Here is a 23,295-nt window from a genome sequence, read left to right as displayed (position 1 = left end):
AAATTGTAGGATTGGTGAGTAAAAGTGAACGCACTGCACTTTCACAGCACTCTTCTACCTGGACAGACAAAGTGTTTTACAAAGCGATGGCCTGCCCATTTTAGAACAAATTGTGTTACCCAATGTCAGAAAAATAGGTTTGAGGTGAAGGTCTTGGGTCTTTCATCAGGACAGCGACCCAAAGCAAACATCCAGCAGCACAAAAGAATGGTTGGAAATGAAAAGATGGACTGTTTTAAACTGGGCAGCACTGAGTCCTGACCTAGATCCCATTGAAAACCTTTGGAGAGAGCTGAAATCTGCCGTTGCAAAAAGCACTCCTGCAAACCTAAAAGAGCTTGAACACACAGAGCAGCAGAAACTACCAGCAGACAGGTGTAAGAAGCTTCTAGATGGCTACAAGAAACGTTTAGAGGCTGTCATTGTTGTCAAAGGGCCTGCAACTAAATATTAGTGAAAGGAGCCAATAATTGTATCTGGGGCACATCTTGTGTTTGTATTATTTCACTATTATGCAAGTTTGGGTTTTTTTTATTTTCCTTAGTTCAGTAAGTTTGGATATTTTTTAAAAATATTTTCATTATACAAAATTGGTTGATTTGCATTTATTTCTGAAGATATTCTAAATTCCGTGCCTAAAAATTCAGGGGGGACAATAATTTGAACCAGGACTGTGCTTGCGTTTGGAACATACTTAGCACTTCTAGAAGGACAGTAGGGAAGCAGGCTAACCAAGATTTCCTGCTGCTTCACATTAAAATCTTTCAGCACGAGTCTGGCATTTATAAATAAGCCCTGACTAAACTGAGCGAAGACACAGGCAGACGTAACAGCAGGCAGGCGACAACTGGTGCAAAGAAAATCATGCAGCAGTAAGGAGATGGGGTGTGTGCTGTGTACTCATGTTACATTTCACTGTTTTAAGACTGATTTCAAAAGGTCTTAGTCAGTGGTAAGAAGTTATACTTGTAATGACCAGAAAGTAGCTGCTCAATCTTAGACTCGGTCAGCAGATGTTTCTGATGAATAACATTTAATTTCCTTCCCTTTCTGTAAACCAGAGATAGTTCATCCTCCAGGGGGGGACGGCCCATTCAGGGCTGGCATCCGAGGGTGAAAGTGAGAGAGAGAGAGACGCTAAAACGGACGGAGAGGAAGAAGTACAACCAGCATTGTGTCAAAGGCCAGCTAGCAAACAGGACGAGGACCGACTGCCCGTTTCCTGTTTCTCAATGACTTCCTGGTGACACAGCAGCACATGTGACAAAACTGCCGCTCGCCAAGGTGATAAAACACATCGCTATCTCTTTAACAACACGCAAATCTACAATGCAGCTCCGCCGTGTCGCATCTCAGAGTCTGTTTCTATCTCAGTCTGTACATCTACGAGCTGTGATAGCTCTGTCTATATGTGCAGAAGATGTAGTCTCAGATAACGGTCACTGAATCTAGTTTTTTTCAGTGTGGGATATTGATAAACGAGCGCCGTACATGCTGTGGACGTGATTTCTCATTTACTGGGGGATTTTTGACAGAATACCATAATCAGCAAGCTCGGCCAGTCCGGTTTATATCATCTAAGAAAGATAACAAAGATTAATTTCCCAGTTATTTTCTCGATTTATCGTTAGTCTATAAAATGTTAGAAAATAGTGAAAGGTGGCCACTATAATTTCCCAAAGCCCAAGACAATGTATTCAAATGACTTGTATTATTTGCCCAACAGTCCAAAACTCCAAAATCTTCAGTTTTCAAATCAAACACGACAAAGAAAAGCAGCAAATCTTCACATTTGAGAAACTTTAACTGGCAAATATTTGGAATTTTTGCTTTAAAAAAAGAATAGTTATCGATTCCTTTTCTGTTGATTGATTAATCAGCTAATCGTTGCAGCTCTGATTTCAAAGTTGCTCTCCCCTTAAAAAATCTCTGCACAGCCTGAGGTCCTCAGACAAGAACCTGCTGGCTGTTCCTGTGTCAGATTCAAGACCAGAGGGGATCAGGGTTTTTCCGTCAGCCAACCTAAACCACCTGAGCTCCGTCTATCCACATCATCATTTTCTTTTAAAATCGCTTCTTAAAACTAATTTTTATCAATTAGCCTATGAATAATTTTTACATCTTGTACACTTGAAGTCTTATGTTATATATGCTGCACTTTTTAGATTTTTATCTTATGTCTGCATAACTAGTTTCTGTCCTGTTGATTTTGTTCCTGTATCTTTGTTTTATTGTCGTTTTGTTCCTGTTTGTTGTGTTTAGCTCTTGTAACATTTAACATTGGTTTTGAAAAGTGCTATACAAATCAGCATTATTATCACTATCAATGTAAATAATACAATTGTACTGCACTAATGAGCAAACGGGGAGTGGTTTTGAACACAGACTGAAATGCAACACATAAAAAGATGCCCACAGTACACATCACAATAAACGCGGGATTCGGTTAGAAAAAAATAGTCAAGGTACGGTAGCTGGGATGTGCCAAATAAGGGAGCAGATGTTCTCTGGAGAGCTGATGTGCGATTCTGGGAAATAGCTAAGTGGCGCGTCGAGGTGCCACTGGTATTGGGGCATACGTAGAAAACAATAAGATGCAGGGTGTTTTGGGTTTTTTTTTTTATGTGCATCATACAGATTATATCAGATTATATCAGATGTAGCTAATAAATGTTAAGTGTGTTACGTGTCCATTGAAACTTTAGTCTGCTGGTTAACGTGCTCGCGTATAAGTGAAGACACGTCACTCTGTAACATCTCTCTACGACCGCCAGTGAACTGTGTTTTTGTAGTTCAACAGAGTGGACACTCTTCTCCAGACCAAACGATCAGCTGGTCGCAGCTCGTTAAATACAGGAGAGTCCCACTTCAACTTTTTATGCATCAGATCAATATCTGAAGCTCGTTTCGCTCAGAGTTCTGGACAAGGAGCTCCAGTATCTGGATCAAGCAGTTTGTGAAAAATCCGACGTAAAAGTCAGTTTGTTCCTGCTGTTATTTCGCTGTGTCACAACAATCAATATCAGTCAATAATCAAAACTTCAGATCTTCTGCTGCTCAGCTCGTGTTCAGGTTGCAGCTACAGGTCGTCAGCGTTGATTAGGCTTCATTGATGTTAATGTTGATTCACTTAGTAGCTGCCACTAAAAACTGTAGGATTTGTGTCGTCTGGCCCAACAACAGCTGATCCCAGATCTGAACTGACTCTTGGACTTGTAGCTGTTTATAACTTTAGTTACTTACAAATGATAAGAGCTACAATTAATGAGATTTGAAAGGATTCGTTGACCGGATGATGGCGCTAGATGAAAAGTCAGAGGATCACCAAACTTATTACAGTTCATCCTGAGGGGAACATGAACGCCTGAACCAAATTTCATCGCAATTTCAATCTAAACAGTTTTTGAAACATTTCAGTGGTGGACAATCAAACCAACATTACCATCCACACAGCCACTCTACCAGAACAGCTTAAAAAAGTATTTAATTGCTCTGGTGCAGTAAAAAATAAAGTCTTCCTCTTTGAGCCTATTCACAGCAAAACAGTACACGTTCAGAATATTAGTGTTACTCACACAGAGATGTGCTAATTTTAGTTTAGCTGATGCTCTCATCTAAACTTCCTATATCACCAAAACTTAGAAGATTCAAAATGAGTGAAAGGTTGTTGCCTTGATGCACTGAGAAGGCAGCTGACGTGACAGAAAAACTTTGGTGAAGCAAGTGACACGTCAAAAGGAGAAACGAAGATGTTTTCTTTGGAGTTTTGTTGGTTCCCTGTTGTTTCAGCTCACACAGTTCATACTATATTTTGCTGTCAGAGTAACCTCCAGCCTCTCATCTGGATGCATCCGAACTTTACAGATATTGTAGTGAATATCTGCCGTCACTGACAATCAGTCCCTGTTTCGTACAAAGGGAGTTGTCTGCTCAAGGAACACAACGGCAAATTTAGCTGAAACGGCTGATTTCATCACAGTTACTTCCCTTTTTAAATGGCCGGTGTGCAACAATGGAAGCCCTGCACATGTACCCACACACACTCACACACACAAAAACTCTAAATAAATACTGGAAAGCCCAGAGAAATGTACCAGGTTTCCTCACTGACACAGCGCAACGGTTTACTTTGTGTCAGTACAACCAGCTGCACTACTGACCAAAATCACATTTCTCTAAACAGCAATGTACGATTTTTTTTTTTTACACTGATATCCATTAGTGTCATCATAAATCATCTAGTATATGGGGCATTGTGGTTAAGGCCATATACGTATAACTCATATATATCACACGCCCACTCTCTTTTTTTCATTTCCTGTAATTGCTCTACTCTGACTGACACCTAAGAACTGTCAGAGAATAGTGAAAAAAAAGGCCATCAGTTTCCCTGAATCTAAAAATCAAATCTTCAAAGTTCTTGTTTTGTCTGAACAACAGTCCAAAATCCAAAGATATTCAGGTCAGAATCATATAAAAACAGAGAAAATCCTCACATTTGAGAAGCTGGCAACAGCAAACATTCGACACATTTGTTCGGCTGATGGGGAAAAAAAAATGTCTTACAAAATGAACTGATGATCAAAATAATTTGTGTTTCAAAAGAGCACTAAATAATTTCATCAAATGTCTTGTTTTGCATGTTCGGTCACAGTCCACAAACCAAAAATATTCAATTTACTACAATGTAAGACCAAGAAAAGTAGAAAATGCTCACATTTAAGAACCGCTAACCAGCTATTTCTTTTTTTTTTTTTTTTTTAGGTATTTTTGCTTGAAAAATTACTTAAAAGTTAACTGATTATGAAAATAAATTACATTCATTTTCTTTTCAGTAACAATATCAGTTAACTGATTAATCAATGCTGATCTAAAACATGTCCATTAATGCCACAAGTGTTTCCCGCAAGATGAAAAAATAACCAGCGAACGCAAAATCATCAGATTGTTGCACTTGTTGAAAACACGTTCACTCGTCCTTCTCAAACAAATGTGCCGTTCATTACGTCCCGTTTCTCCCACTCAGTGTAGCAATGTTGTAGCTCCCCCAGAAAATGACAATATTATGGCCCTGTATTCGAGAAGGGTCAAAATGTGATGCAGTCGTCACAGCAAACACAAACAGATGTAATGTTCGTAATGTGTCTCTGGTTTGGAGTTTTACTCGACTTCCTCTCTTAAATCCAGATTCACGGAGGGATGAAACTGGTTTAGGTAATATCACATTAACTGAATAGTTACTTCCTTCAGAACCTGTCAGCAGTCGGCCAGCGGTTAACTGTGGTCAGTGTTGTATGTTCTGGTGCAGCTTTCGAAGGGAACACATTAAAGCCACACTTCTGGCAGGTGTGGTGTGTCGCAGCCCTGAAGCGCATTTTGAGAAAACTTGATTGTGTAAGTTAAACTCAGAGAAGTCATGACTTCAGCTTCACCACCACCAAGACGAACAACATAAAAATAAACCACAGGAAAAAGAAGACTGAGTATAACTTTAGCATTTTGTAACAGTACAGGCTTTGGGGATGGCAATGTCGGTCTGTTGGTTGGACCACGTATTTGGGCCATAGAAATTTCTCAACAACTGTTAAATGGATTGCCATCAGACATTCATGCACCCCAGAGGATGAATCCTCGTGACTTTGGCGATGCCCTGACTTCACGACTAGCGTCATAACACTGATGTGTTCGGTTTTGAGTGAAACAAATGTGATCTCTTCTATGCAATTCGCTGCAGACATTCACGGTCCCTTCAGGATGAACTGCCCCCAGAACAGACTCAATTCTTGGTGTCAAGGATTAGACAAGGTGCTGGAAACATTCTGTGGAGATTCTGCTCCATGTTGACGTGACGGCATCACATCAGCTGCATTAATATCAGCGTTTGTTGGCAGTGAAGTCAGTGAAGTCAGAGCAGCAGGCAGTTTTGTTTATTTAAACGACACCTAAACCCGAAGAAGCAGCACTGAGGTAGTTCTTGTTCAATCTGTTCAGTCAGGACTGCAGTAAAGTGGACGTGTGAAGGCTGAGAGGAAGTCTTTTTCAACAACTTCATCAAATGCAACTGTTATTAATAACGACAACACCTGCCAAAACCTGAGCCTCTCATACGCTATCAGCTGTGGTTTCCCTAAAAACCACTTCTCTGTTTCTGATACCGGAATAACAGTTCCATTTACCATCTCTCCACCTGTCTCAGTCTAACCTGCACAGCCAACTTTATGACGACCAAAAAAAAAAATTAAATCAGGTTTACAAAGAACTTGGAACCTTTCTCTAGGGAGTGAAAATGCCGGTGACACAGTAGGTATAGTGTGTGACCGTACCGTACGGTTAAATGTGGAAATGGGACCAAAGACTTTCCAGGTGGAGCTGAATTAAAACTGACTGTGGCTGATGACCAGAAAACCATCTGGTCTGCTGAGAAAAATAGAGTCGGACAACAAGCAACCTACCAGAGTCTAGACCCGAATTATTCAAGAGTTTTAACTAAAATCTCTGCTGGTTTTACACCGGATACCAAAAATAAATCTGTTTTGTATATTCTGTCCTAATGGTCCAAACATTAAATCAACTCTAGCTTTCTCCTGATACAAGTCAATGGGTGTAAAAAAAAAAGAAAGGCAGCGATAACAGCACCTTAAAACCAATACAACAATGGGATTATAGAATGGCTGAGCTGCCAATCAAGACCTCATGCCAGGGAGCCTGTCCCTGTGTCTGTATCTCAATAACTGTATTGTTTACTGTTACACAAGCAAAGACTTTCAGCCGCCCTAGTCGACTCTTTTAAAAAATAAAGGACTAAATCAGGTCTAATATTTGTGTCATCTATATGAGGGGGGACGCACTGCAGCACTTCGACATACATCCGCGTACTTGTCATTGCTGTTACTGTCATAGAAGCAGTCGGCCTTTAAGCATTACCTGGAATATTACAACCGAGTCAAGAGAATATTTTATTACGTGTTTCAAAACGGGAATTATTTTACATTCGGCATTACTGTTGAATTTAAATGTTTAAATTAAGGTAAACTTTCCAAGAGTTTTTTGTTTTCTAGAGGATCTTTCTGCTTCTTCAACTGCCTCCCCCCAGCTAGACACGAAATTGCTTCACAACTTGGCCAAACACGGTTTTTCTTACACTGAAGACAAACAAAAAGGTGAAACATCAGTGTGTTGTGAGCAGCAAAAAAAAGCCTGGCTTGGGGTCTGACATAAAGCTTTATTTTTTCAGTAAAGCAACTGCTTCCTTGCCGTGTCCTTGGTATTATTTTGTTATGCTATAAAACAGTGGTTCCCGAAACAGGGGTCAGGATCCCTCATGGGTGTGACCGCCCCTCTGCTTGGTTTGCACGGTTGTTGGCTCAGTCTGTCTGCCTGTCTCCAGAGCTGCAGACCGGTAGTGGTATAATCAACAGCAGGGAACACACCTGGGCCAGGTGCAGCCAGTCTGATCCGAGATCTTTCCCCACAGACCATTGGGTTGCGGCTTTTGTTCCATTTTCTTTGTTTTCAATATGCAAAACACCCATGCAGCACAATTCAACTCATCCACCCCCTACAACACTGACTCCACAGATTTGTCCCGCCGATTCGTTTTTGCTGTAAATAAATCACTTTAGTATTTAGCAAACCCGTGTGTCCCCTGTTTTTATCCCAGTCTAAGAAGCCAGGCTGTGACGAGCGCTCACAAGGTAAATCTCAGGGGTTATCTATAATCAAGACTTTTACAATAATGTATGAAATGACAATGTTGAAGTTGTCCCTGTTGGTGAGAAACTTACAGAGAATTATCAGATGAATCTGTAGCTCCCCTCATCTTTACGGAGCTAAAAAAAAAAAAAAAACAACACAAGCAAAAACAGAGCTAAGAGAGAGGGGGATGCTGGACTTAGATTCATCAGGTGACAAAAACAACCGATCCACATGAAGGATCATGCTGCTCTGTGAGAAAGCAGAACTGCAAAATTCATTCATGCCTTTCTTCGAAATAGGTGCTGGGAGCCTGGTGATGTAATGACTACTACTTGATGAGCGAACCTCTCTTTTTTTTTTTGCTGGCTACTTCGGCTGGCGAGCTAACTGGTAACATGCTGGGTAATCCTCCTTTTGCGAGGTTTACAATGTTTGGTTTTTGCTAAACCCTTTTCAGAGAGGTGTTGAACTTCGTTGTCATTGTGGAGGAAACAGTCTGTAGTGCTGCTGCATCGTGGAGCTATTTCTAATTTTTTGTCCACCTCCTTTGGAAACAATGAGGCTAGGCTAAATATTAAATTGCCTCTCTACATTACGGTTCAACATCACCAAATTGCAGCCTCCACAATGACAATTTTTCCGCTACCAAAATTTCTGTCTATTCATTTTCTGTCAGGTAACAGATAAATTAAGCAGCTAATCAATTCGGTAATAGCACAATGATTTTTTCACACAACTGATGAAGCCCTGCTCTTATCTTTGTTAACAAAAGCACCTATATCACATACTTTTCTATTCTGAGCCATGTCACTAACACCATCACCTTTGGTTTACTTTTTCTGACGATACATTAATGCTGCAGTTGCCAGCGGTGCATTATCATCTTCATTTAAAAGAAATTATGGCGTTCTTACTGTGAGCCTCTCTTTCAGTCACGTCAACGTGTTCCAGAAATGGTCCTTGTCCTCTATAGTCTGTGTAGAGTCCTGCCTGAGGAGCTGTCAGAAGCTTTAGGTCTAGTTTTGACAGTTAGTGTGAAAAGCTGACACAGGAAGTCAGTGATGCTGTGAGGGAGAAAAGTACAGCTTTCATTTCCAGTTTCTCAGCGAGTAAAAAGTGCAGTTGAGTGAGACGCAGCTGAGGAGGAAGGAAGGGTTTTTTTTACTAAGAAGTGAAGTGACATCTCCCCCGTAAACACACAGCGGGGATGTGTGTTTATCTTTGTGTCGGAGCTGTGTGTTAACTGGTACTCGGGATGGAGGGTGGTGGGAACGTGCACAACAACGGCTCTTTGTCTCCTCGGGGTGTCACAGCATCTCACACACCCGTGATCATCTCTCATCACGTTCAATGAGATAACGGATGACACGAACGCCGGCAGAGTCACACGTTTGATTCTCATATTCCCTTCGAGTCATAAACCATGTTAGGCGACTTACAGTTGTCTCCATCAAGGTCTGAGGGGACATGAAACTCTCCTGGTTAAACCACCAGGACAAAAGATGAACAATTGTGGCTGAAAATGTCTGGCTGTTTGACAGAAACGCCGAAAGGTAAAACAAGCCGCGGACATGAACACTTCGGGAGAGAAGTAAAAATCTTTAGTCAAGTAAAAATCTTGAATACTTGTCAATCAGTCAACTGACAAAAAATTCATTGACAACTTTTCTGATAATGGATTGATGGGTTACGCCAAAGTGCCAAAACATTTTCTGGTTCCAGAACCTACCATGTAAATATTTGGTGGTTTTCTTTGTCTTCTATGATAGCAAATTGAATATTTATGGGAGTGTTGTTTGGACGAAGCAAGACAACTGATAACGCAGACATATAAAACACACACACACACCAAACCATTCATTTTAAATTACCCACTCACTACATTTCCTGTGATCACTTCATGATAAACTTCACCAGTTAAATGTGAAGCTGCAGCGGTACGAAATGTTCGGTTTGCATTGGCAGTAATAAATAGTAAATATATAAATACTGCAACACTTTCACAGGCTCAGTCACCATTGTGTTACCTCATTTGGTGAGAGACAGTGACCGAGGGAAGTCAGAGAAGACAGTCTGAGCCTTGATCAGACAAAACAAGCAACTTATTGTCATGAAAAGTGACAGCCCCATCTAAGACGCAGTTCCTCTAATAAATGCCAAAAAACTCCAACCGTATTTAACCAACTTTTCATGTGAAACAGAAGTCAATTCACTTTAAGCCACAAATTGTTTGTCTCAGAGGTGACTTTTATACCTAATCTGTCGAGACAAAAATGCTGTAAAAGAAACAGGATACAGAACTGTTTTTGAAAGCAAGGGAAGGTGTGGAAGCCAAGTTTGTGGGTGTAACACCCACAGGGGAATAAAACTTGTGAAATTAGTCATGATTCATGACTAATATTACTTTTGTTTAACTGAGAAATATTTCAAAGCCTTTGTGACAAATTCCTGGAAACTGCAGGTCAAGAAATGAGGGAAAATCTGGCTAATTTCATCACCAAACTCACTTCAGAAGGCAAAAACCTCTTTGTTTGAAAAACTTCCTTCTCCAGCTGACGTCTCTTAGTTTCGTTATCTCTCAACACTCGTGATGTTGTTTAATGAAGCATTACTATGACTACAACACACAGGAAACCCACTGCGTGTCTTCTGTTGGCTTCAATTTCAATCCCAAAACAAGAAGTCTACGGGGAATTCCACTGCGGATGGATTCGACAGAAAAGACTTCATCCAAAAACTCATGTCAATGGATTCATTTTATTGACACTGATTTCCTCGGCCCTGAGAGTCTCTGAATTTCACTACAAGATTCAGTCCTCCCACTTTCTCAGTCCGGACCCAGGTTTTCCCCTGACCCTGTTCAGACCTGGCACTGCCGTGCGTCTTGGGTGAGCCGAACACACGCCAACGGGCAACACACATCGCCGTCCACACCTCTGTCTACCGTGCGTCTCCACAGTGTCCAGCTGACCACGGTAACACTTTGCGTTGACCCCGTAAATTTAGCATTTTATTAGCAGTAATAGAACTTTATAACACGGTAGTTGCGAGCAAATAGTGTTCATTAATGGATTTAATCAACAAATATAGCTCCTACTGTTACAACTATGACTCCAACCGTGGACAGCCACCCTCCTGATAATGAATGACAATGTAGTCAAAAACACGGCTGTAATAACATGAACGAGTGACATACAATACTTGACACTTCCGACTATCAGAAGCCAATGTTACCCAGAAACCTTAGGTAGCTAGTCAAACAGTCAGTAACTCACATACTTCCTTTTGGAAATTTAGGGATAACGTCATAGAGCAAAAGTAAAAGCTGAAAAGACTTGAGACAGTTTTTTCAGACTCCCAAATACTGGAGCCGATGACATTCGTGGCTCCACCAAGTCAACACCGTTAGCGTACCCTCGGGTGGGGTCAAGTCTTGTCTCAAATTCCCCGAACTACAAAACTAGCTGTGATGGAAAAAGCCCATGGTGATGCATTTCATGTCCGCTGATGGTAGTGCAGGTACAGCATATAATTTAAACTGGATGTCTGTGCTGTACTTAGCTCAGTACACCTGGTACTGACAGTTTGAACACGCATAACAATGACAGTCTTTTTTGCCCACGTGGCCCTAAAAAGATGCCTTTTCAATCATTTTTCAGTTCAGTCTTGCTGCTTTCAGCATCGTTCCCAATCTCAAGACAATAAATAATCAAAATCTAGATTTATTTTTTTGGCCGTAACGCTCGGCCCTACATTCACGTTACCGAACGATGGAACGCACATTGGTCGCTTGCATGTAGTTGATGGTCAAAGCAGTGGTCTCCTGGATAGAAGGCAAAAGTCAAACTAGATTCACCCCCTCCCAAAACATTTTAATTTCCAGCCGTCCCAGTAAAAGCACCTTCAGATCATGACGGTGGAGGCTGCACCTCCCACTCTTTTGTCCTGAACTGAGAAAACTGTACTCGGGTAACGTCAGGAGGACCCGGGAGTCCTCGGTGCAGGCCGTCTTAGGAATGCTAACACCAGGTTAGGCTATTTAAAGCTTCCTCAGAAACCACAGGCCACTGGGGACAGTTTGTGAAGCTCCCTGCTGTTCTCTAAACTCAGACCCAACTTCTGGGAACCAAACATTTCCGACGGCAACACACTAACTGTCTCGGCAGTAAACAGTAATTATCATTCAGGTTTTAAAGGGAGGACTCGTCTGCAGCCAAACCAGATTATTACAGAGAGACACAGAAAGCAGAGCTGAAAGTGGAGGAGCTGAAAAGGCCGCAGGCTCCTGGAGGAGATTTAAATATCTGGAGTCTAAATTTAGGGCGTCCAGAGAGCGCCGGCTCACTTTATGAACAACAGCATCAGGAGGACCGGGAGGACACACAGCCGGTTTCCAAAATTAATTCACATGTGATGACGCCACGATCATGACACAAACAACAACCAGAGGAACAAACAAACACAAACACACAGAGTTTAGTGTGGGCAGGAGGATGGCAACAGGTCTACGCCATTTTATACTCAACGCTTGTGCTGTTGGGTATATTCGGGCCTGCAACTACAGATTATTTCTTTGTGGATCAATAATAATCTGTCGAATTTTGACAATCAATCGTGTAAATCGTTGGGTCAATAAAATGTCATCACAATTTCCTTTAGAAGTTTTGTCCGACCAACGATTGCTCAACATTTAGTTTAACGTCATCACAGTCTCGTACAAACCATAAATTATTCACATGTCGAAACTGTTGAAGTTTTGATCTGTGATGGATGTTTTTAACAGTTTTTTGACCTTTTGACAATTCATAGACTGAAACAATGGCGTAACTTCATCAGTCCGGGGCTGGCCCCGCTCTTGCGGTCCAGCCAAAAATGTAATAGTCATACACCACAGAGCTGCAACGTTTAGTCGACAGAATATTAAATGGCAACTATTGTGATGTTTGAAAAATCGTTTTAGTCATTTTTTAAAGCAAAAGTATCCAATATACTTTGATTCTAGCTTCTTAAATATGATGCTTCTCTGTTACATACGATAGTAAATTGAGTATCTTTGGATTTTAGACCGTTGGTCTATCTGAAGACGTCACCTCGGTCTGTGGGAAATTATCAAGGGCTTTTTTTCCCACTATTTTCTGGCATTTTATAAACAAAATGATTGATCGAAGAAATATCCCGCAGATTAATCAATAAGTAAAATAACTGTTAGTTTACAGCCCTAATGTACTACAGTACATGTGCTGCATCGATGCAGAGATGGAGGACAGAGGAAACATGACGGAGACACAGAGATGGCTACAGACTGCTGCAGAGGGGTTTCAATGGACATCCTGAAACGGGATCTCAGCACCTCATATGCGTGTGTGTGTGTGTGTGTGTGTGTGTGTGTGTGTGTGTGGACGCAGGTCAAGGTGGCCGGTGGAGGTTTGCGACATCAGCAGTAAGAACAGAGAGAGAACAGAGGAGAGGATGAAAACGATGAATGAAAGCAGGGAGGGAAATTACACACAAGACTGTTCATTATCTACAGGAGCCAGTGGACGGAAACAGACAAGTTTTCACGTATGAGTGACATCGGCTAATGATTTTTTAAATATATAATTGGTTGATTATTATCGATTACTCTGTCAATTACTTTCACAATTAATCAATTAATCCTTTGGTCAATAAAATAGTAAAAAATGGTGACAAACACCCATTACAACATCCTCCAAGTCCCAGGTTATGTCCTGAAATGTCTTATTTTGTCCAACCAACAGTCCAAAACCCCAAAGTATTAAACTGACAGTGATGTACGAGCAAGAAAAGTAAAAAGGAACAATTTTTTCTTGAAAAAGGACGGAAGCGATCATTAAAATGCTTTCTTACTTAATTTCTGTGGATTCACTAATTGTTGCAGCTCTAATAACACGCTGTCACACGTGCTAGCTCTAAAACTTTTCTGTCAGCTTTGACAGGAATCTAGCGATCGTCAGAACTCACGGCTGAACGTTCAACGCTACGTTAAGACAACACCCACACAGACAAACAGGTCAGATGATTAATGCATTAACTTCTGCTGCATCTGCCTCAAACATGGAAAAATGTGTCATGAGGAAAAGGGAGAAACACTGACTGCAGAGCATCTGGGACTTTCTTTTGTAAACAGGCTGCTGGATGAAGCTAAAATGTTGGGTGTGACTCAGTAAGTTAAGAAGAGCATTAAAACAACCACACGCAGCAACAGTCAACATGGAGGGATGATGTTATCTGTCAGTCTAACTCAGAAATATTATTTGTTTGCTTTTTCAAAGGTAAATCCAGGAATATAGTTATATTTATTCTATTTTTATATTATTATCGTAGCACGGATTATTAGTACTTGTTTGTGCATATTTTCACTTATTAGAAATTTTAATCTTTTAATGACACAAGGCGCATCACTACAGGTGCAGAGGCACTGTTCATTCATTGCACTTTTCTGTATTTTTTCTTATTGTGTAAACAGTAGAACTGAGGAAATGCAACTGCTTTCCCCTGTAAGCTGAATGCTGCATATGGAGAGAGTGATAGTAAATTCTACTCTATTCCCTGATTTTGCCTCCTCAAATCCCAAAAATGACCCCCAAGGTCACTATTGTTGTTTTGATACCGAACGCAGTTGATAGATAAGAACAAAAGATCTGTATGAAAATCAGCCAAAAACAAATGAGCAATAATCCAGGGAAAATCATACAAAATTGAACTAATTGATTAGCTTTCAAATAACACGAATGCCATTTAAATGGGAGTGTGTATTGTGCGAAGTAAGCAGGAAGAGTACAACACTAAATCTTACAACTAATGATTATTTTCATTATTGACTCATTATGCTGATTAGTTTTTACATGATCAACTGGTTGTTTGGTCCGTAAAACATCAGAAAATAGTGAAACATGAACATAATTCCCCAGAGCCAAGAGTGATGTCTTCAAACAGCTTTTTCTATTTGACCAATAGTCCAAAACCCAGATGTTCAGTTTACTTCAACGAAAGCCTGGGAAAAGTGGCAAACCCCCACACTGGAGAAGAAGGATTCAGAAAATGTTTCGCTTAAAATATGGACAGAAATGACTAGTTCATTAATAAAATAGAAAAATTATTTATCTTCCAATCAATTCATCGATTCATTTACCGATCGCCTGGGCTCTAATTCCAACATAATATTGCAGAAATGGAGGAGGAGCTGTATGTGAGCGAGCTTGGCAGAGCCGAAGAAATATTCTCTCACAGATGGTGTCTGAGGGTAAAGGCCGGCTACAAGCCAACATGACCGAGGGCTGCTGAGCGCGAGCACACGCACACGCACACGCACACACGATCACACACACACACACACACACACACGCGGGACTTTCACATTCAAGTCATTCTGCAGATGATCTCATGCAGAGTGAAAAACAACAAGGTCAACAACAGAGCGAACTTAGATTACTACATCAACAACAGCACGAGCGACTGACAGTACACAGGTCAGGGGTCAGAGGTCACAGCAACACAACGAGTGACAACAAGGGCGAGACCAAGGCGACGTCTTCAAGGTGGTGTTTTAAAAGATTTACGTCTCCGGTGGGAGCCGATGGGCTCGGCGCTGAGAGCCTCAGACGGAGGAGGGAAGGTGCCGAGAGACGGACTAACACGCTGTCACTTTGGATCTGCACAATAAAAAATATAGGAGAAAGCCAGACTTATCCTGGAGACGGGATTATTTACACTCATCCAGAAAACAAACCGCTGTGAAAAAAAAGGCTTCTCTCTTCTACCAAGGTGATAGAAACTGAAAATACAGATGCATAACTGTGCGCGCACACCCTTCAGGAAACGTTCATGACGTAAAATACTTGAAATTTTTAAAAGGGTGTGCTGACGTCCCCAGAGAGTTATGAACCTGGAGGAGCCCCGTCGTCCAAATGGATAACTTAGCACGCGAGTCCATCCAGGATGTTACGCAATGTCCTGAAAACGAGAGGCACACGTGCGGCTGCGCTCGGACGGCAGACGGTGAAGGCAGCGCGGCAGGAATGTAGACGAGCGAGTCCGCAGCAGAGGCTGCTGATTTAACTGGCGATGTTGGTGTCTCTCTGCATTTCCTCCGCCAGAACGGAGAGGCGCAGGGCAGCTGAACTGGAAATCTGTTTGTCTGTCTGTGCTGCCTCGGATCCAGTGCATGCTGGGACACGCTGCCGCCCCCCGTGACCCAGAACTGGATCATCTGGTGCAGAAAACGGACGGATGGATGGTTGTGTTAGACTGCATTTGCCTTTGTCTTAAACATCTGCATGATTTACAGTAGAAATTAGGACTTCATTTCAAAACGCCGAACTGTAGATACTTTTCGGGGAACGACAAAACTTCTTACATTTTCAGAGAAATAAGGTCTGACTCCTCACATCATGAGAATTCATGTCTGTAAATGTTTTCGAACGAAGCAGATCTCAGTTGGGATGCACGCCACTCAGCCGAGTAACCGTCCTGTGTAGACAGGGCTGCGTATCGAACCTCAACGCTCAAATGCGTCAGTGGCACCGGATGTTGACAATGAATGTCTGGTCAGGTTTGTAATCCTGTTCAGACGCGTCCTGATTTAAGAGAAAATTTAGCAAGTTAAAAGCACTTTATTCAGCTGAAGTTATTGTACGGCTGCGTGTGTTCAGACAACATTTCACGTTTTGAGAACTTTGCTTTCTCGTGTTGTCGTGAGAGGAGAGCTCGTTTTATCCATGGAATATGTGACACTGCTGTTTTAACCTCTATCTGTTAAAAATGATGACTCGGAGGATCTTTTAAGTTAGAAGAATAGAGAATCTCGGCGGCGGCCTAGAGTTGGCTCTTCACAGTTTTACGCGGTGGTTTTCTTTGTGCAGGAAGTGGCAGATTTTAATTAATCTGATGGCGTTCGGTTCAGACCGCGTGGAACCGTTACTTAGTCCAACACGGGAAGCTTTCCTTTGTGACTTTAACGTGACTTGGATGCTTATTCAGACATGAGACCGCCCTGCTAAGGTGCCATCAGGCTTAGTTAATGAGTTGCACGTCTGAAATGAGCCAAACGGTTTCTTGTTCCCTCTCTAAACTAAACTTGTCCCTCAGGGACCCTGGAGAGTCTCTGAGCTCTCATATCACAGTACAGTACAGTCCTCCTGCACCGAGCCTTCACTCTGCAGCGACAAATTCCTTACAAGAGGCAACACGTCCCGACGGCTTTATCTCAGGTACCCTGATGCCTGCCAACACAAACATGTTTCACAGCGTTCGCCTGCAGTGTGTGTGCGTGTGAGACGATTTGCCCTGAGCGTCGGTGTCTGTCAATACATTTACAGCTGCTGTAACTTCGCTCTGAACGGTAGACGGAGAGTTCGACGTGTCAACACTTTGCATTCAGATGGAAACGATCAAATACACCGGAGCTCCTGAACGAAGTCGCATGACTTCAGCGAGACCTGTTTAGACAGACTTTGCCTCGGTGAAAATCCGAATGTAAAAACAGAGCTGAATCCAGTCTCTTCATCTCCCTTTGCTTAAGATCATACAGCCACAGAGCAGCAGATTTTATATTTAGCGGCGGAGCGAAAGTAGGACTGGAAGTGGAAAGAACCCTGCGGCAACACGTTTCTGTCCCAAATCCAAACACACCAAACGCTACACCGCCACGACACACGCCGAGGATGTCTCAGATTAAAAACCAGTCGTTTCCACCGTTCGCCGCAGGACTCGGAGGGCAGCAGGGGGGTGTTTCACATAGTTGACTGGACATCTGAGCTGCTGCGAGGACAGATTTCTCACAGAGAGCCTGCGTCACAAACTGCTGTGGAGTTCCACAGACATGGCTCCTTACCAGGCTTTAATGAAAGACTCGATCCAGGTGAAAAGTCGGGATATCTGAACCTTCGTTGCGTCGATATAAACCGTTATTTGTTTAATACTTCTCTCACAACTCTTCAGATGTAATGGAAGTGCATTGCCAAGTCACTGGAGTAAGAAAATAAAATCATTTTTCTATTTGCTGCTGCGTAAGAAATGCAAGTTAAACTCTTCAAAAACCGACACTATTGCCTGCACTTGATGTCCTGAAATGACGTGGAAATGATCTATTTATTTTGTCAGGGCTGCTTAAATTTTAAGAATCCTAAACTGATTTTAAATTTAAAAACTAGTGGTAAAAAACAAAATCTAAAACTAATCTAAATAAAGACAAACAAAAAAAATCTGCCTGTTTCTAAGGGAACAAAGTGTCCATCTTAGTTCATTAAGAATATCGTCTGGACCAGTGCTGAAACAACATATCGATTCATTGATTAGTTGATCGACAAAAAATGAATACATTTGATGCTGGAGTAACCATTTAACTTCATTACGAAACAGAAATTTCCAACGTTCTCAGGTTGAAAAGTTTATGTTGAAAGTTATGTTGAAAGTTTCCTGCATTTCTCTGGTTTATGTCATAACAACCTGAACATCTGAAAACGTTTTGAGAACTTGCGATGGACGTTTCTTCACTCTTGTCTCAGCTTTTAGAGACTAAAACGCACTTAAAATAATCATTACGTTAACATGTTTCATCTGCGATATCTGAGGATATTAAGACAGTGTATGTATGAAGACAACAGCGGCGGCACGTTAAAGCGCCGCCTCGTTACATCGAGCTCTGATTCGTCCTTCAAGCGAAGGGAATGAGAGGCGTGTTGTTGTTGTTGTTGGTTGAATACTCCCAGAGGTGTCTGATGTGTTAAACGCTGTGAGCGAATCAGTCAGCTCCTCCGGCTGCTAAAAGGCCTCCGGAGGAAAATAAACCGAAGGCCCATAATTCACAGAGGCAACGCGTCGCCGCGGAGGCCACGGCTGAGGATGGAGGACGCGAGGGGAAACGTCTGGCTCTTCGCAGATTCTGTCTCTTTTTCCTCGAAACCTACACTTTGTTTTACGTCGCTGCCCAATTATCTTTTGATTCTGTCTTTTATTCCGTAAAACACGTTATAAATAAAGTTAACGCCTATTTTTTATTGTATAATCAGTTGCACAACTCCACAGAATCAGCAGGCGAAGGCTGATATTTAAATCTGAGCTCAGTTTTCCAGTTGTGATATTTCAGGTTTTTCAGCAAATTAGTTTTTGTGAGAAAATAATTCCTGTTTTTAATAACAATATATATACATATTTAAAAAAAAAAAAAAAAAATCACATTCAGTTCTTTCTTTAGAACTACTGAAATAAAAAATAATAATAATATATATTCATGTTTAACTCGCCCTTTTAAAACTCGTGTTGGTTCCTATGGAAAAACACATCCAGCAGCTCTGTGATAGATGCAGACAGTAGTATGTTGACTCAAACTGTCACATTACATCCAAACAAATCTAAGTTTAAAAAAGAAAAAAAAAAAGAAACTGGACAAAATTAGAGCTGCAACGATTTGTCATTTGATGGATCAAAAGAAAATGAATCAGTGGCTATTTTATTTAAGTGATAAATCGTTTACATCACTTTTCAAGCCAAACGTTAATTATTTGCTGGTTTGCTGGTTCTAGCTTCTCGAATAAGATGATCTGCTGCTTGGTTTTTCCGTATATGACACTGACTGACTTTTTTTTGGTTTTGGTTCAGGAAAACAAGGAGTTCGAGGACATCGCGGTGGGGCAGGTTACGATGGGCTTCGTTCACCACTGTACAGACTGAACCGTTCATCCAGGAAATAAACAGGCCCATCAACTGATGTAATACAGTATCAAATAAAACAACTGTCGGCTGCAGCCTCGGCACAAACATCGGCATCACAACCTGAACGGCTGCACCGGTCCCGTGCAACACGCTGGAAACAGCTGCACATAAACTGGGTTTTCACCGTCTTTCAGAGGGAGGAAAACTGTCACGGACACTTCGACTCGCCGCAGCAGTGGCGGCTGACTGAACACAACCAGACCACGACGACGACAACTCCAAAAACAGCAACCCTTTAACAGGCTGGGGAGCGAATCGGTTCCGACAGCTTGAGCATCGAACCCGTCATTACAGTCACAGTCGACAGTGGTCAGCCGCCCCCCGACCCCGTCTCCGACAAATGACGCTTCCGTACAACTCAACTGCGACAGCGAATACGTTTTGTAGGAAACACAATCTCTGGATGCATCGTGTTCAGAGGCAACGTTTTTGTTTCCCCGAATGAATGAAGCTGTGGAGTCACCAGGAAGAGGTTGGGTTGGATGGTGGCCGCACAAACCAGAGACCGGTTTCACATCCAGAGTCCCGTCTGTGGCTTAGACACCCACAGCTCTTGGGTGAAGGTTCTGGAAAGACGGCGGTTTTGGTTCAGTGTAAACAAACACGTTGTGTCTGAAGTCACTGCGAGACCAGACCAGGATCTTTCCCAAAACCTGAACCCGGTGCTGAGAGAGTCTAAACAGAACCATTAAACAGTTTAATAATAACGGAGTCACTACAAGTGGATGTTGAACTGTGAGATCAGATATTTTGGTGGAAAACAAACACATTTACTGAGACGTTCAGCGTCAACGTATTTGCAAATTCCCAAATGAATAAACAACATTTCCTCGTTGTGTTAAAAGCTGGTCGCTACGACTTCTCTTGAAAAACGTATTTGCTGTTGCAGTTTAGTTTTAAAGAAACGTAATTTCTAGGAGACGGAGGTTGTGTCAGAAGGTTTGGGATATAAAACCTAGAAAACTGAAAAGCCTTTAGCAGACTTGTGTGTTCGGGTTCACGGCAACGTTCACATAGATTCATTCAAGACCGTAATTACAAGCAGCCAAGTGAAACAAATGAGATCGAGATGAGATTTCACGAATTTTTCCCAGTGACAGCTGATAAAACAAAAAAGAACAAAAAACAAACAAGAAACAGGTCAATAAACCAGAGGCTTAAAGGGCTGCACAGTCACCGGCTGTTACATCTTCACACGAAACCAATTCCACTCGCTAAAACGGAGCTTTACGAACCGTCACAGACGCATAACACAACAGAAGAGGCCACGTTTTGATTTTGTTTGGGGGGGTTAGGTGCTGTTTTTATTTCCAGCATCAGGATTTAAATAGAAACTATTTTCTATGACTCAAACTGGCGTTAACCGTGATGTCCTTGTACCAATAATCCCAAACTTATCTCGTTTATTATCTCAAATCGTAAATCTGTCCTCGGGTCAGAGTGAACCACCTCCGAGCGACGCTGACTGGGGGTGTAGCCGGGGTCATCGTGGGTGTAGCCGGCAGTGAGCAGCAACAGCCGGGGGGCAAAACAAAAGCATCAAGAAAGCAGAAAGTTGCGACAGTCGTCACCGTCGCTACGAGACTTTTTTTTGCTCCGTATGCAAAGATCGCGTCGCGTGACCGATGTCCGATCCTTCGGGACGAACGATTACGCCGAGTTTGACGTCAGTCGTAAATCCGAAATGTTCAGACGATTCACATCCAACATCTTCTCCGCTCTCACGCTGATTTCCAGGAGTAGAAGCTCCTGAATCAAATTATGAAACAAAGTCCGGCAAATTCAACGTTTACTTGGCCTCTGACCATCTTCACTGTATTTCACTCAGTTTCCACGTGGGCTGATTTTAATTTCTGTTTATGTCGAGCTTGGAAAAAAGGGGCTTTTAGTTTTTTGGTTTCAGGTTTTGTCAACGCTATTAAACCTCGAACTGAGCCCTGAAAACCTGGTTCCCAGTCAGGCCATGAGATGATGGCGTTGGTGTTTCATGAACACAGCAGAAAGCAGCAGTCAGATAACTGTAGACAGCCAGGCAGGCAGGCGGGCAGACGGGGAGATGGGCATGCAGACAGGCAGGCAGACGGACAGGCAGACAGGCAGGCAGACGGGGAGATGGGCATGCAGACAGGCAGGCAGGCAGGCAGATGGACAGGCAGACGGGGAGATGGGCATGCAGACAGGCAGGCAGATGGACAGGCAGACAGGCATGCAGACAGGCAGGCAGGCAGGCGGACAGGCAGGCAGACGGGGAGATGGGCATGCAGACAGGCAGGCAGACGGGCAGGCAGACAGGCAAACAGGCAGGCAGGCAGACAGACAGCTCCTGCTGTAACCTCCACACAGTCTGCAGGAATCCTCTGGAGCCGATGGAGAAAACTGCACTGCAACAAACAGGCCTGAGCAGCTGCCGGAGTTAAACCTCCACCACCATCAACGCACCGGGTTCCATTATCGGACATCGGCTGCGCTGGCGTTGTTTCCGCTTATTTCCCCCCAAAAAAAACAGTAAACAAAGAAAGCCAAAAAACCTTCGCGCCTGCGACTCTCACAGAAATAAACCTCCGGTGAAAACTGTCCGAGCAGGCCGTGTGTCCACGTCTCCTGCGTCAGTTTGTCGTGTGACCGACGATGGTCGCCGCAGCTGCAACGCAATGTAACCCCGAGAGTCAGGGACGGCGAGTTCCATTATCGGACGCACCTGCCGACACTCGGGGCCGGTCCGGTTTTGAGCTTCTTTTTTAATTTATCTGTTTATTCTTCTTTTCTTTTGTTCTTTCTATTACGACTCAAACCGGGAACCAACTGTCGCGACACACGCAGAGGAGACGTTCACGTCGCGTTCGAAAACAAGTGCGAGTCGGCGGCCGGACGACGTTAACGACACCGACGCGCGGATTGAAAACCGGGTAGAAACACGGCGGGCCCGTCGTCTCTCGCGCTGCGGGTCTGACGGTAAAGCGTTTCGAGGGGGGGGGGGGGGAACGAGAGGAGCGCTCGGGACGGAGGTGTGTCCGATAATGGGCGCCCCGAGGTTCCCGTTAAACGGTACGTCTGCTGCGAACCCCCCCCCCTCTCTCTCTCCGTGTTAGCTAGCTCACCAGGCGGCTACTCTCAGACGTGACCGTTACCGGGTCGGTTTAAACGACAGATGAACGCGGTACGCGTGTAGTAGCTGGTCCCGTACCTTGGTGCGTCTGCCGGTTTTTCCCACAGAGGACTGGAGGGACCATGTTTAGGTCATTCTCTCACATGTGACGTCCATGTTTGCTCTGAGGAGCTGCGGCAGCGGCGTCAAGCCACAGGAAGAACGACGCCCACAGCTTCCGCTCAGGGCCTTCGAAAATAAAAGCCCCGCCGAGAAGTCAACTTCCTGAGTGCAGTAGCTGCTTTGTTCATCCGTTAAAATGTCATTTTCACCGCACAACTTTACCTGCCATTGAATGCCTGTTTCTTCATAAATCTCCTTTTGACCTTTAAGTGGATGAACAACGTGGGCAGCTGCTCCGAAGGCGCCAGGTTTTTTTCTCCGAATCGTTTTTGTTTTGTTCTGCTTAATTTGATTCGGGGTGAGGTGTATGTTTATATATGTAGAGCTGAAGGCCCTAGGTCAAATGTCCTCAGAGGGCACCTTGCAGTTTGAATAGGAGGAAATGCTTTGGATGTAAAGCCATATGTTAGTGACAGTTTTCAGGAAAACAACTGCCCTATTTAAGAGTCGGTGACCGAGGCCGGTTTCCAGCGGTTCATGGGCTTCGCACCCTCTCACGAGCAGACCTGCGGGTGCTGGACTCGACGCTGCGCTTCTTCGTTATAAACCTTTATATGCAATCGAGACGGTGTCGGTGGAGTCTCCTTCATCCTCTTCAC

General features: G+C 43.0%; 1 protein-coding gene across 5 annotated transcripts in view; it reads right to left on the bottom strand.

Moving 5' to 3' along the window:
• LOC120784705 (DENN domain-containing protein 4B-like) overlaps positions 1-22,738 on the bottom strand; it is a 59,356-nt gene extending 36,618 nt beyond the window's left edge. Inside the window, exons 1-3 of one of the 5 annotated variants that reach the window (XM_040118715.1) lie at positions 22,613-22,738; positions 8,610-8,759; positions 7,785-7,829 (exon numbers count right to left, since the gene is read on the bottom strand). In XM_040118715.1, the coding sequence (XP_039974649.1) occupies positions 7,785-7,819 (35 nt within the window). In that variant the 5' untranslated portion in view covers positions 7,820-7,829; positions 8,610-8,759; positions 22,613-22,738. Of the gene's footprint in view, positions 1-7,784; positions 7,830-8,609; positions 8,760-10,334; positions 10,519-22,526; positions 22,579-22,612 lie in introns of those variants that run through there. The other 4 variants (XM_040118716.1, XM_040118718.1, XM_040118717.1 and 1 more) reach the window with 4 other exon arrangements.
• Between the last annotated feature and the right edge of the window lie 557 nt (positions 22,739-23,295).

The sequence above is a fragment of the Xiphias gladius genome, chromosome 22 (genome assembly GCF_016859285.1).
Source record: "Xiphias gladius isolate SHS-SW01 ecotype Sanya breed wild chromosome 22, ASM1685928v1, whole genome shotgun sequence".
NCBI classification, from domain to species: Eukaryota; Metazoa; Chordata; class Actinopteri; order Istiophoriformes; family Xiphiidae; genus Xiphias; species Xiphias gladius.
Note: the sequence above shows the minus strand (reverse complement) of the source record. Positions and strands in the feature narration are given on the sequence as shown.